General features: G+C 43.2%; 1 protein-coding gene across 27 annotated transcripts in view; it reads left to right on the top strand.

Annotated features, from left to right (window-relative positions):
• Nucleotides 1-12,807, top strand: part of ptprd (protein tyrosine phosphatase receptor type D) — a 578,649-nt gene that overhangs the window by 528,320 nt on the left and 37,522 nt on the right. For all 27 annotated transcript variants that reach the window (XM_033017983.1, XM_033017971.1, XM_033017981.1 and 24 more), the window contains 2 exons: nt 495-649; nt 11,787-12,072. In XM_033017983.1, the coding sequence (XP_032873874.1) occupies nt 495-649; nt 11,787-12,072 (441 nt within the window). The remainder of the gene's footprint in view (nt 1-494; nt 650-11,786; nt 12,073-12,807) is intronic.

Genomic DNA, 12,807 nt, shown 5'->3' with positions numbered 1-12,807 from the left:
GATCTTTTCCCTCTGAATCACATGCAGGAGAAGCACGCACCACTATAAACACATCTTTTTACAGCCTTCAGCAAACATTTGCGGTTACAGACTCATTTTAGTTCATTAGGTGAAGGGACTTACTGCAGTCTGACATCTGTAGGTCAGATGTCTACATTTTCCGTGTTTAAATTGAATCTGAGGTCGTTAAACCTGGAAGGCAAGTCTTACTTTAAGAACTGAAGCCAACAAGCAGTGTAATTTGAACTGCAGCTGGCAGGAAGTCATTGTGTACAGCAGACTGTGGAAAACCTCAGCTTACCAGCCTGCCTAACATGAAGAAGGTTCTCCACCAGAAAAGTCACCCATTCCTTCTCTCTGGAGATACTGCCTGTGTCGCTGAGTTACTCCAGCATTTTATGTCTATTTTCTGCCTAACATGAACTTTTTTTTTTTAAATTGGGCTGTTGTGAATGTGCTGATCAGTTTGAAGTAATCCCACCTTTCCCTTACAGATCGGCTCCAGTGAAAAGAGGGAAGTGCGACAATTCCAATTCACAGCGTGGCCTGATCACGGGGTTCCAGAGCACCCTACGCCATTCCTGGCCTTCCTACGGCGTGTGAAAGCTTGCAACCCTCCAGATGCTGGGCCCATGGTTGTACATTGCAGGTAGGTGGCTCTTACAAGGACAACACGGCAGTCAGGCAGCCAGGGGTTCATTTATTTAAAACATTTGTTTGGTTGGCCAACCCTCCAACAAACTGTCACAATACTGGCTGGCTTTCTTTCTTCCAACTTTTGTAAAAAACTTAATGCAACAAAATCTACAGAAAGATACTAATACCAAACACATTGCGTAAATGTATTTCCCATCGTTCAAAGCAGAAAGATTAACTCACGGTTTACTTCTCCAGTGAAATGCAGAGAGACAGGTGCCATGCAATTGATTGGTGCTGGTTTAGGGTCATTAAATGGTTGAAATGTCACAGCCCAGAGAACATTTGGTTTGAGGAACTCCTGTTGCAGAATTCTGCAGCCAGCATTGTCCAAGATCACAGATGTTGCTGGGCATCACAGCATGAATCTAGGCTCCTCCATATGTGAGCCAGCCAGTTGCAGAGATGTCTCATGGAGCAAATCATGACTTCATGCAGCTCAAAGTTGGTCTGTGATTTTGCTCTTGCCATTCCATTTTTTTTCATAAGTTCACAAGTGATAGGAGAAGAATTAGGCCATTCAGCCCATCAAGTCTGCTCCACCATTCCATCATGGCTGATGTATCATTCCCTCTTAACTCCATTCTCCTGCCTTCTCCCCATAACCCCTGACCCTCGTACTAATCAACAATCTATCTCTGCCTTAATAATATCCATTGAACGTCCTTTAATTCTGAGTTTATGACCTCATATCCTAGATATTCCCACCAGTGGAAACATCCTCTCCACATCCACTCTATCCAGGCCTGGATTTCTTCACTAGATTTAAATTGCGGGTGCACATAGATATTTGACCTGGTTTTTAGCGAGATTTTACTGTTCGTCCCCACAGGGAGGGATTTTTGCTCTAATCTTCATGCTAGTCGTTGCATTATAGTACAGGAAGTAACAGGGTATCCTGGGATTGTGTTCTCACTGTCCATTTCCTCTTCTGCTGTGTTACTGGAAGAATGATTCTTATCTGCACTTTTAAGTCATATGCTGAGAGAATGGAGCAGCTGGGCTTGTATACTCTGGAGTTTAGAAGGATGAGAGGGCATCTTATTGAAACATATAAGATTATGAAGGGTTTGGACACGCTAGAGGCAGGAAACATGTTCCTGATTTTTGGGGAGTCCAGAACCAGGGGCCACTGTTTAAGAATAAGGGGTAAGCCATTTAGGACGGAGATGAGGAAACTCTTTTTCACACAGAGAGTTGTGAGTCTGTGGAATTCTCTGCCTCAGAGGGCAGTGGAGGCAGGTTCTCTGGATACTTTCAAGAGAGATAGGGCTCTTAAAGATAGCGGAGTCAGGGGGATATGGGGAGAAGGCAGGAACAGGGTATTGATTGGGGATGAACAGCCATGATCACATTGAATGGTGGTGCTGGCTCGAAGGGCTGAATGGCCTACTCCTGTCTATTGTCTGTCAGATTTCATTTTGAGATTCTGTCTTTTTAATGTTTATGTATGAGCAAATTGTAGGTCATTCTCTGTTAGAGTTTGATGTGTGAGTGTCCAGAGTAAATTTTCCAGAGTTTATAAAATCGAAAATAATCATCTAGTTTAGTTTTACTTTAGAGATACAGCATGAAAACAGGCAGTTTGGCCCACTGAGTCCACAGCAAGCATGGACAACCCATTCACACTGGTTCTATGTTATCTCATTTTCACATCCACACCCAACGCACTTAGGGCAATTGACAAAGGCCAATTAACCAGCAAACCCACACATCTTTGGGATGTGGAAAGAAACTGGAGCACCTGGAGGAAACCCTCAGTCACAAATCCCATATAGGCAGCAGGCCGAGGTCAGGATCAAACCCAGGTCTCTTGCGCTGTGAAGCAACATCTCTACTAACCGTGCCACTGTGCCACCCACTGCATGGTCAGTCCGTGGAGAAGTCTACCCAAATGGTGAGAGTAGTCAACATTTTGCCATGGTACAGATGCTGCCTCTTAGCTCTAATGTTCTATCTTGATCTAACCCACTGTCTGTGCAAAGTTGCATATTCTTTCTGTGACCATGTGGGTTTCCTCCAGGTACTCTGGTTTCCACCCATATCCCAAAGAGTTGTCAGCTGTAACTCGTGTGTAGGTAGGCAGAAGAAACTGTAGGAGTGTGGGTTATTCATTGAATGGTGGGCAGAATAGAATGGGATGGATATAGGATGAGTACAGATGAGTACTTGATAGTGAGCAAGGACTCAGTAGGCCACTAGGTTGATTTTATGTTGCATGACTGTGACTCATACACATGAAAATTACTTAGTTTTCTTTCTTTTTGGAATTCAGTTTAGGAATAATCTGAATTATATGTTGGTAGTTGTGGTATGCTTGAGAGGAAGACAACTGGTTTTGGACCTATAAAAAGAATAAAGGAAAAACTTGCATCTACATATCACCTTTCATAAACTTAACAACGCACAAAGCTTTTTACATCAAGAAAGTATTTTTCTTTGCACTCTTCTAATGTAAAAGACATAACAATGAATTTGTACACAACCAAATTTGACACATTTTAGTGACTTCAAGATAACCTTTTCCTGGGATATTGATTGAGGAAATTATATTAGTTCAGTTTAGTGTAGAGATGCAGCGTGGAAACAGACCCTTTGGCCCACCGAGTCCACACCAACCAGCTATCCCTGCACACTAGCACTATCCTAGTAACAGGAAAGAGAATCAGTATTCATTATGGATTACTCCAGCAAAGATGCAGCATAAACATAAGGAACTAAATGGTGTTCTTCAATAAGCAACGTTTCCACAATCTCATCTTTTCATAGAAACATAGAAACATAGAAAGAAGGTGCAGGAGGAGGCCATTCGGCCCTTCGAGCCAGCACCGCCATTCATTGTGATCATGGCTGATCGTCCCCTATCAATAACCCGTGCCTGCCTTCTCCCCATATCCCTTGACTCAACTAGCCCCTTTTCATAAGTGATAGGAGCAGAATTAGGCCATTCGGCCCATCAAGTCTACACCGTCATTCAATCATGGCAGATCTATCTCTCCCTCCCAGCCCCATTCTCCTGCCTTCTCTCCATAACCTCTGACGCCAATGCTAATCAAGAATCTATCTATCTCTGCCTTAAATATATCCACTGACTTTGCCTCCACAGCCTTCTGTGGCAAAGAATTCCACAGATTCACCAATTACTAAAGAAATTCCTCCTCGTCTCCTTCCTAAAAGAACACCCCTTTATTCTGTAGCTATGACCTCTCCTCCTAGACTCTCCCACTAGTGGAAACATCCCCTCCCCATCCACTCTATCCATGCCTTTCATTATTCTCATTTATCAATAAAGCGAGGGTTTTCAGGGGAATGTGTCTCCTGCCATTGTAAAAGGATAATCATTTAAAACATTGCCAGCAGCACTTGATAGTTAACAAAACCAAGTTGAACACATTAGGCAAAGAGAAACTGCTTCAAGATTACGTGCAGTGGTTTTAATGCCATCTGATGTAAGGACTTTAACTGACTCAGAGAAATGCAGCATTAAAGAAAGGACAGTTAAAATAAATTGAACCTGTGGAAGGTCTGATGAAAGTTGACATTTCTGGCAGGGTATAAATGAATCAGTATGAATTATTTGTACAAATGAATTATTTCTGAAAGAGGCACAAGTTCATTTTTATAACACCTTGAAAGTGAGGGAAATTACCCCAAATGGTCCTCATCCATGTAAAAAAAAATCCTCCAGATTATCATTGTATTATGGATTTTATTTTATGTTTAGCATTTACGATGTCCCATTTGGGGTTTATGACTCAAATTTAGCTGAGATCTCTTTAAATAATAACTCGTACACCTTGTGCTCTGGTCCATATTTTTCCATAATCCGTGACAGTGTAGAAGGAGGCCACTTCATTCTATCAGAAATCAGCAGGCTCATAAACTCATAGAGTAATCCATTCCCTGGAATTTTTCCCTATTTTCTATCAAATCTACCCAGAATCTACCACTCACCTACCTACATTTTGCAACTATTTACATTGGGCAATTAATCTACCAGCCAGCACATCTGCCGGGTGTGTGGGGAAGCTGGAGTACCCAGGAGAAACCCCCACTAGTGCAGGGAGAACATGCAAATTCCACGGAGGCACCACTGAAGGTCAGGATAGAACCCGGGTCACTGGACTTGTGAAGCAGCTGCCCTACCACCCGTATCACTGTGCTACTCTTCTTAAAAGGGGAATGCTGACTGCTTCCACCATTTGGGGAGTCTACTCTACTGTCGGACCACTCAGACACTCAATGGTTGTTTATACTCAACATGTTTCATTGATATTTTACTCTGGGTACTCAAACTCTGTTGGGGAACGACCGATGCTTAGCTTATAGATAAACATCAGATACACAACATTCCTCAAAATGAAATATGCAGCATATTAACCTCAGAAGTGCGGTTAAGAATAATTCTTCCGGCACCTCAACAGAAGAGAATATGGACAGTGTAAACACACCAGGGCATCTTGTCACTTCCTGCACTGCAGTACAACAACTAACGAGGTGTTTCTGAAAAATGTTCTTGCTTGAATTGAAGAACAGCAACATCTGTGCCATCTTAAAGGTCATACACCTTGCATTGTCACAGAAGAAATGAGAGTGTCACCTATGGATAAGCAAAAAAGAGACTTGAATTATGCACTTCCAGTAGATTAGCTTTTCATTGCAACAGGCATTGTTCCACTGAGCACAAGGTGGAATTTGTCATCGTTTTGCTGTTCGGATGTTGACACGCATTTGAGTATTGCTGCAAATCCACCTCTTGTTTCCATCGACTGTAGTTGAGTGAAGATTTCATGGATTTTGGCATTTTCAGTTGAAAATAATCTGTTAGGATCTGGTGTTAATGGAGTTTGAATTAGAATGACTGGTCAATGAGGGAAAATAACAGCAATCTGGTGTAAAACTGAGAAGCAATTTACATGCAATATAATAACTGCAGAAAACACAGAATAAAGAGATATTTGTAGCCTTAACTGGAACAGTGTGTTTTATGTGATGGATTACGTTTTTTATCAACATAGCATTTGGTCATCCAGCCAAATTTCAGGCTCACTGTACGTCAGATTACAGACCTGATATTGGTCAGATTGGGATAAATCTTGCAAGCTCTCAGCTGCCATGTGAATTTTGTCCCTCGTTTATTTATTTATTTATTTTGCCCTTGCATAGGCTATTTGTCACCCTTGAAACACATTGTGAATCATAATTGAGGTCAAAAACATGAATCTCAGTAACAGGTTTATAAAAATGAGAAGGAAATTGATCAGAAACATCTAATTGCAGAAAATGAGGGAATGTCTTCGAAGTAATATCTCAACTATGGGGACCATGAACTACTAATGTTATAATTATTGTTATTATAAACCATGGGTTAAGGCATGGAATCCTAGAGAGATACAGGGCAGAGAAAAACACACTCTGTGAGGGAAAAAAGACACAAAGTGTTGTAGTAACTCAGCTGTTCCAGCAGTATGGAGAACATAGATAGATAATGTTTTGGGTCGGGACTGTTCTTCGGACTGATTGTGATGTGGGGGAGAGAGATGGAAGAGAGGAGGGGCAGGACAAAGCCTGACAAGTATTAGATCAGAGGACAGGTTTAATGTGAAGGGGAAAAGATTTAAAAGGGATCTGAGGGGTAACTTTTTCACACAAAGGATGGTGGATGCAGGGGCGGAAATCCCGGGTGGGGGGGGACACACGTCCCCTCTCTGTTTTGAGAGGTGGGGCACGATCCCCTCCAATCTTTGTAATCAGGATTTTAAAACACGGTGAAATCTCCGCTGTCCGCGAGGCAGTGGGGGTGCGACTGCTGGTCGAGGGCGCCGATTGGACGAGAGAGACGTTGGTCAGCAGGCAATGTTGGCGGGACATGACGATTCAGCACGATGATTGGAGGAGAGAGGAGTAGGGAGGGGTGGGACAGGATAGAGTGCGGAGATTGGAGGAGGGAGATGTGGCACAGACCTGTGCCTCATCAGCAGCCCGGATCGATCCTGGCTCTCCGGCGCTGTCCCATCCCCACCCGAGTGCCGCCCCCCACGGGTGGCCAGAGAGGTCGGGAGTCAGACGGGAGCTATGCCCCCAGGCCCACAGCCAGCGCAGAGAAGCAGCGCTAAACCCAGCTCAACTCAGCCTGTCCCGCCAGGTTAACCTACAGCCCTGCCTAGACTTGCGGGAAATATGGCCCAGGCTTACAGTCAGCGTGGAGAAGCAGCGCTGGTGTCCTGTTAGTTCAGCCAGGGCTGTAGGTTAACCCGGCGAGACAGGCAGTTGAGCTGCATTTAGCGCAGAATTGAGCCTCCGAAGCCTCGCGTATGTGTGTGAGTGTGCGCATGGGCGCGTGGCCACCAAGAAATTGTGTCCCCCCTGTCCCCCGGTCCCCTCCATATTTTGATAGTGATTTCCGTGCCTGGGTGAATGGATGGAACAAGCTGCCAGAGGAGATAGTTGAGGCAGGGACTATCCCAACAATTAAGAAACAGTTAGACAGGTACATGAAAGGACAGGTTTCGAGGGATATGGTCAGCAGGCAATGTTGGCGGGACATGACGAGGGATATGGTCCAAATGCTGGCAGGTGTGACCAGCGTAGCTGGGACATGTTGGCCAGTGTGGACAAGTTGGGCCGAAGGGCCTGTTTCCACACTGTATCACTCTATGACTCCATGACTCTATAGGTGGGTCCACGTGAGTGCTTTGTTTATGATAAGCAGATGGTTGGACAAAAGGATTGAAGAGTTGTGAATTATGAAGCTAAAGAAAGGAATGCAGGTGGAAGGGGCGGAGGAAGGTAGAAATAGGTGCAAGTCCTGGTGGGGCACAGGGGAGGGGGTGCGGGGAAAGGTGAGGAGGGAAGAAAACACCTAAAAATTCACTTCTCCATTCTTCTCTCTCCCCTCTCTGTCTACCCCCTCCAAATTCCCTTCCCTCCCCTTCTCTCTCTTGTCTCTTTCCTCCTTCCCTCCATCCCCTTTCTTTTACCCCACCCCCTCTCCTCTATCACCTCCCTTTTCCTCCCCTTTCCTCTGAAATTCTCCCCATCCCTCCCCCTCGCTCAGCTCTCCCTTCTCCACATTCTCTACATCTCCACTGCCCCTGTCCTCTCCCCATTCTTCCAACACAAGCTATAATAAGAAAAGTGCCCAGTTAAACTATATGTACTTGAGGTATAGATGTTGACCATGGTTCACATCTTACATTGACTTGAAATGACAGAGAAGTTCCAGTTGTGCATTTCACCTGAATCTCTGAAATTGTAACGTCTATCTTCAATACTGTCACAAAACATCAGCTAAGGTTAAATGCTCGCATCTCTGGGGCATCACTTAAACCCTTCATCTACTCCAGAGTGTCCAACCTTTGAGCTCTGCAAATAACATCATCCAGGGAAACCATGGACATGTCTGAACAATGTCTACATTTGTGAATTCTTCCTAAATAAACAATACAGAATAAGATGTGCAATGAATTCACACAGATACAGAGAGAGCATTGCCCAGTTATGTTATTCAAATATGGCTGGAATATTGTCATGAACACATTACTGAGTTCAGCTGCTGGGAGATGATTATGCAATGTTTTATTTTCCTCATTAGAAATAAAATCAATCCTCTCATTGACTGGTTAGATGTTAACGAACAAACATTAAAGTTAATGTTAATCAAAATTTATGCCACTAAGATCCACTAATGACAAGATATCAATGACAACAAAGCAATGATTCACTCTGTTGTTGATATCTTTGCTTTCTTATTCAGGCACCAGTCACAGAGTGAGCTTTTGCTTTGGAGTCTGACCTAAATATTAATCACTGCATTTTAAAAAACAGTGGTTTGCTGAATTAGAAACTCTTTAGTATGTCCCCAATTCACTAATATGTATTAATATTCAGTAACATCCATTACTATCACACCTGATAAACACATTAATAGTTTACATTTTCAAACGCATTTCACACACATGAACCGAGTGGGCATTGGTCAATTTTGCTTCTGTTCTTTTTTCCAACGGAGTAAAAGTTTTGTTGTATATTTTACACTTCAGCTTGCCCTCATTGTTATTCCCTTTCCTGCCTTAACTGCTTCTCACGCTCAGCTCACCTGCTGATTATAGATTTTGACATTCTGATGTGAAGTGGGAGTCACCTGTTTGAGCACCAGTCCTTGTTTGTCATGGCTACTACCCTACAGAATAGAGCTGTCTTCTCAATTGGATTGTTTCCCATCCACTATTCCCTGGAAAGCGCTTCTTAAATGCCAGGCTCGGGTAATCAGCCCTAAAAGGTTGATTAAATCTTGCCCCTGAACACAATCCGTCTGAAGAAGGGTCCCGACTCGAAACATCACCACTCCATTTCCTCCACAGATGCTGGCTGACTTACCAAGTTACTCTGTGTTTTGCTCAAGATTCCAGCATCTGCAGTTCCTTGTGTCTCTAACAACTAATTCATGCTTTGTGCATTATGTTATCATAAGAATCATATTCACCATTGCAACAATGGTTCATATGCCACTCAGGATTGGCACGCCATGGCAGCACTGAGAGGCACAGCATTTATTCAATGTGTCGTTTACAATAAACCACTAAATCGGGCTGTTTGCTTGTCATCTCTTTGCTGTTTATGCGACCTTGCTGTGCACAAATAAGCTGCCATGTTTCCTTCATCACAACAATGAGCCAGGCTGCTTTAAAAGTAGCTCATTAATTGTGAACTGCTCTGTAATGTCCTGAGATCAGTAAAAGGTCTGTACAAAATACACCCTTAATTTCTTTATTTAAAGCCAAAAATGTCTGTTTGGTTTAGTTCACATCTGTGCTTGTCTTTTTTTTAGTATTTTCTAGAGTACACACACACTGAAGCTGTACTGACAGCAGATGAGTCGGTAGACTCGGAGTCATACAGCACGGAAACAGGCCCCAAGGCCTAATGTAGCCATGCCAACCAAAATGCCCCATCTACACTGGTTCCATCTGCCTGCATTTGCCCCATATACCTGTAAACCTTTCCCATCCATGTGCCTGCCCAAATGTCTCTTAAATGCTGTTATCGTACCTGTTTCAACTATCTCATCTGACAGCTAGTTCCACATACCCAACACTCTCCATTTGAAAAAGTTGTCTCTCAGGTTCCTAATAAATCTTTCCCCTCTCACTTTAAACCTACTACCAAAACACAATCAGTATGAAGAAGAGTCCCAACTCGAAACATCGCCTGTCCATTCCCTCCACAGATGTTGCCCGACCTACTAAGTCCACCCGCACTTTGTATTATGCTCAATTGCAGCATTTGTCCAAATGTCTTTTCAATGTTGTTATAGTACCGGTCTCAACCACCTCCTCTGGAGCTTGTTCCATATACCCACCACCCACCGTGTGAAAATGATGCCTCTCAAGTTCCTGTGTTTTGCTCAGAGTTGCAGCATCTGCAATACCTACTACCAGTGCAGGTATTAGTAACAATAATCAGCAGTATCATCCAAGCCAGGAACGGAACTAGATGAGAAACACCACCAGTCAACTTTCTATTGGCAGTGTGGAGCTAAGTCCCAGACATCTGTGGAAGGTTGTTGCCTCGTGTCAGGGAAGTCTTACAATTTAAAATTTCAGGTTCCAAAGACCTCTACTTCAAACCAGAAAAAACATACTTTGCTAGAAAGTTGTTCCTGAACTTGAAATAGGAAAATATGTGAGTGTATATTTCAGAACTTTGAGATCAAATAGTCATGAATCTTAGGAAAGTAATAATCCGTGAGGGACCAATGAAGTATGACTTTATAACCATATAACCATATAACAATTACAGCACGGAAACAGGCCATCTCGACCCTTCTAGTCCGTGCCGAACACGTATTCTCCCCTAGTCCCATATACCTGCGCTCAGACCATAACCCTCCATTCCTTTCCCGTCCATATAACTATCCAATTTATTTTTAAATGATAAAAACGAACCTGCCTCCACCACCTTCACTGGAAGTTCATTCCACACAGCCACCACTCTCTGAGTAAAGAAGTTCCCTCTCATGTTACCCCTAAACGTCTGTCCCTAACCCCTAAATTTCATAACCATTCATGAGATTTGGCATGACTCATTGCTAAAAACAAAAATTGTAATTCACCATTCCCTCTAGCATGTCCTCTGTACATACAACCACAACACATTGGTGAACACTATATGATCCGCATGCTAATGCCTCTCACCAGGAGCACAGACTGACTAAATGGTGGAGATGAAACTGATCTGTTCCCTTTTGATTTATTTTTTCATTTATTGTTTGTTTATTCAAATTATCTTCACAAATTTTCACATACAAACTGGCTAAGAAGGACAAATAATATCTGTGTGGGGTGGCACGGTGGTACAACAGGTATACTATATAGCTGCTACCTCACACTGCCAGAGATACGCGTTTGATCCTGGACTCGAGTATTGTCTGTGTAGATTTTGCACATTCTCCCTGTGACCGCATGGTTTTCCTCTGGGTGCTCTAGCTTCCACCCACATCCCAAAGACGAACGGGTTTGTAAGATGGCTGGCTTCTGTAAATTACCTTTAACGTATAGGGAGTGGATGCAAACATGGGTTAACGTAGAACTGGTGTGCATGAGTAATCAATGGTTTGCGTGGACTCGGTGGGCTGAAGGGCCAAGTTCCCTGCTGGATCTCTAAACTAAACTAAACAAATTAAATTTATATGTTTGATAAATCTGTCCCATTTATTCATGCAATTAAAGTCAATAAACAAGGCTTGGGAGTATTCTAAATGCTAGTCTCCTGTATTGGGATGTGAGTTAGTTATTTCCAAGTTCAGGTTAAATGTTATCATTATTGTGGAGAAAGTCATGCTAAAACCATTTGAAACAAAATTGATAAATTGAAAGCCAGTTCACTCTGAAATTTTACAGCCCATTTACGTGGATATAAAACTGAAAGCACTTGCAAAGTCACAAAATGTATCATCTGTAAGATAAATAAACATAACATCGGAGGATTCGAGAGATTCCATTGGTGTTGCTCATAAAGGATACATAACATCAAACAATCGTCTCCAATGCTTATTCAATATTGTCTTTCGTTTTGATTTTGTTTTCCAGTGCCGGTGTTGGAAGGACCGGATGTTTCATTGTAATAGATGCCATGTTAGAGAGAATAAAGCATGAGAAAACTGTAGATATTTATGGTCACGTAACTCTAATGAGATCACAGAGAAATTACATGGTACAGACTGAGGACCAATATATCTTTATTCATGATGCACTGCTTGAAGCAGTGACTTGTGGAAATACCGAAGTGCCAGCCAGAAACCTGTACGCATACATCCAAAAGCTGACACAAGTGGAGCCGGGAGAAAACGTCACCGGCATGGAATTGGAGTTCAAGGTAATGGAGACACTCTTCAAAATAGAATTCTTATCTGTAGATTCAGAGTTGGAAACTGCTCATCAGTCAAAAAATGTAATTGACTTTTTTTTTCAGTCTACAGCTTTGTATGAGCCATTATGGTGCAGTAGGAGGCAATTAGCCGATTAAGTCACACACACATGATCTCTGAAGCAATCCATTAGGTTTCCATTCCCTCCCGTTTCACTCACCCTGTTGCTTGGCAAATGTCTTTCCTTTGTGCCTGTCCACCTTCTTGCAGAGATCAACAAACATCACAGGATATAGAATGGTCCTTTCAAGTATGTTACCAGAGCCCAGAGTGAGGGTTGTGGGGGAGGGGGGGGGGGGGGGGGGGGGGGGGGATGGGGGGTTGGGTGGGGATGGGGAGAGGTTGCAAGGAAGGCCAATGGACACTTGGATCAAATTGCATGCCCAATGTAAGCTAATTGCATTAAGTTCAAAGCCACCATAAACCAGAACCTGAATACTGAAACATAGTCCCATTGTGCACTGATGGGAAAGAAAATCTGGCTTGCAGGGAGATTGGTTACAGGAGAAGTCCAAGAATGGAGAATGTTTCAGGCCAAAAGGTCAGTAGGGGCTTGGCTGCCAGAATAAGTAAGGTGAGCTGAGAGGGAGGTCTCTGAGCTAGGTGGTCATGGATTGCCTGGCCAATTGATGATGTAGGTTAAAAGGGACAATGGGTTGGTGGCCTTGGAGTGACCCACAGCA

The sequence above is a fragment of the Amblyraja radiata genome, chromosome 3, assembly GCF_010909765.2.
Source record: "Amblyraja radiata isolate CabotCenter1 chromosome 3, sAmbRad1.1.pri, whole genome shotgun sequence".
Lineage (NCBI taxonomy): Eukaryota > Metazoa > Chordata > Chondrichthyes > Rajiformes > Rajidae > Amblyraja > Amblyraja radiata.
Note: the sequence above shows the minus strand (reverse complement) of the source record. Positions and strands in the feature narration are given on the sequence as shown.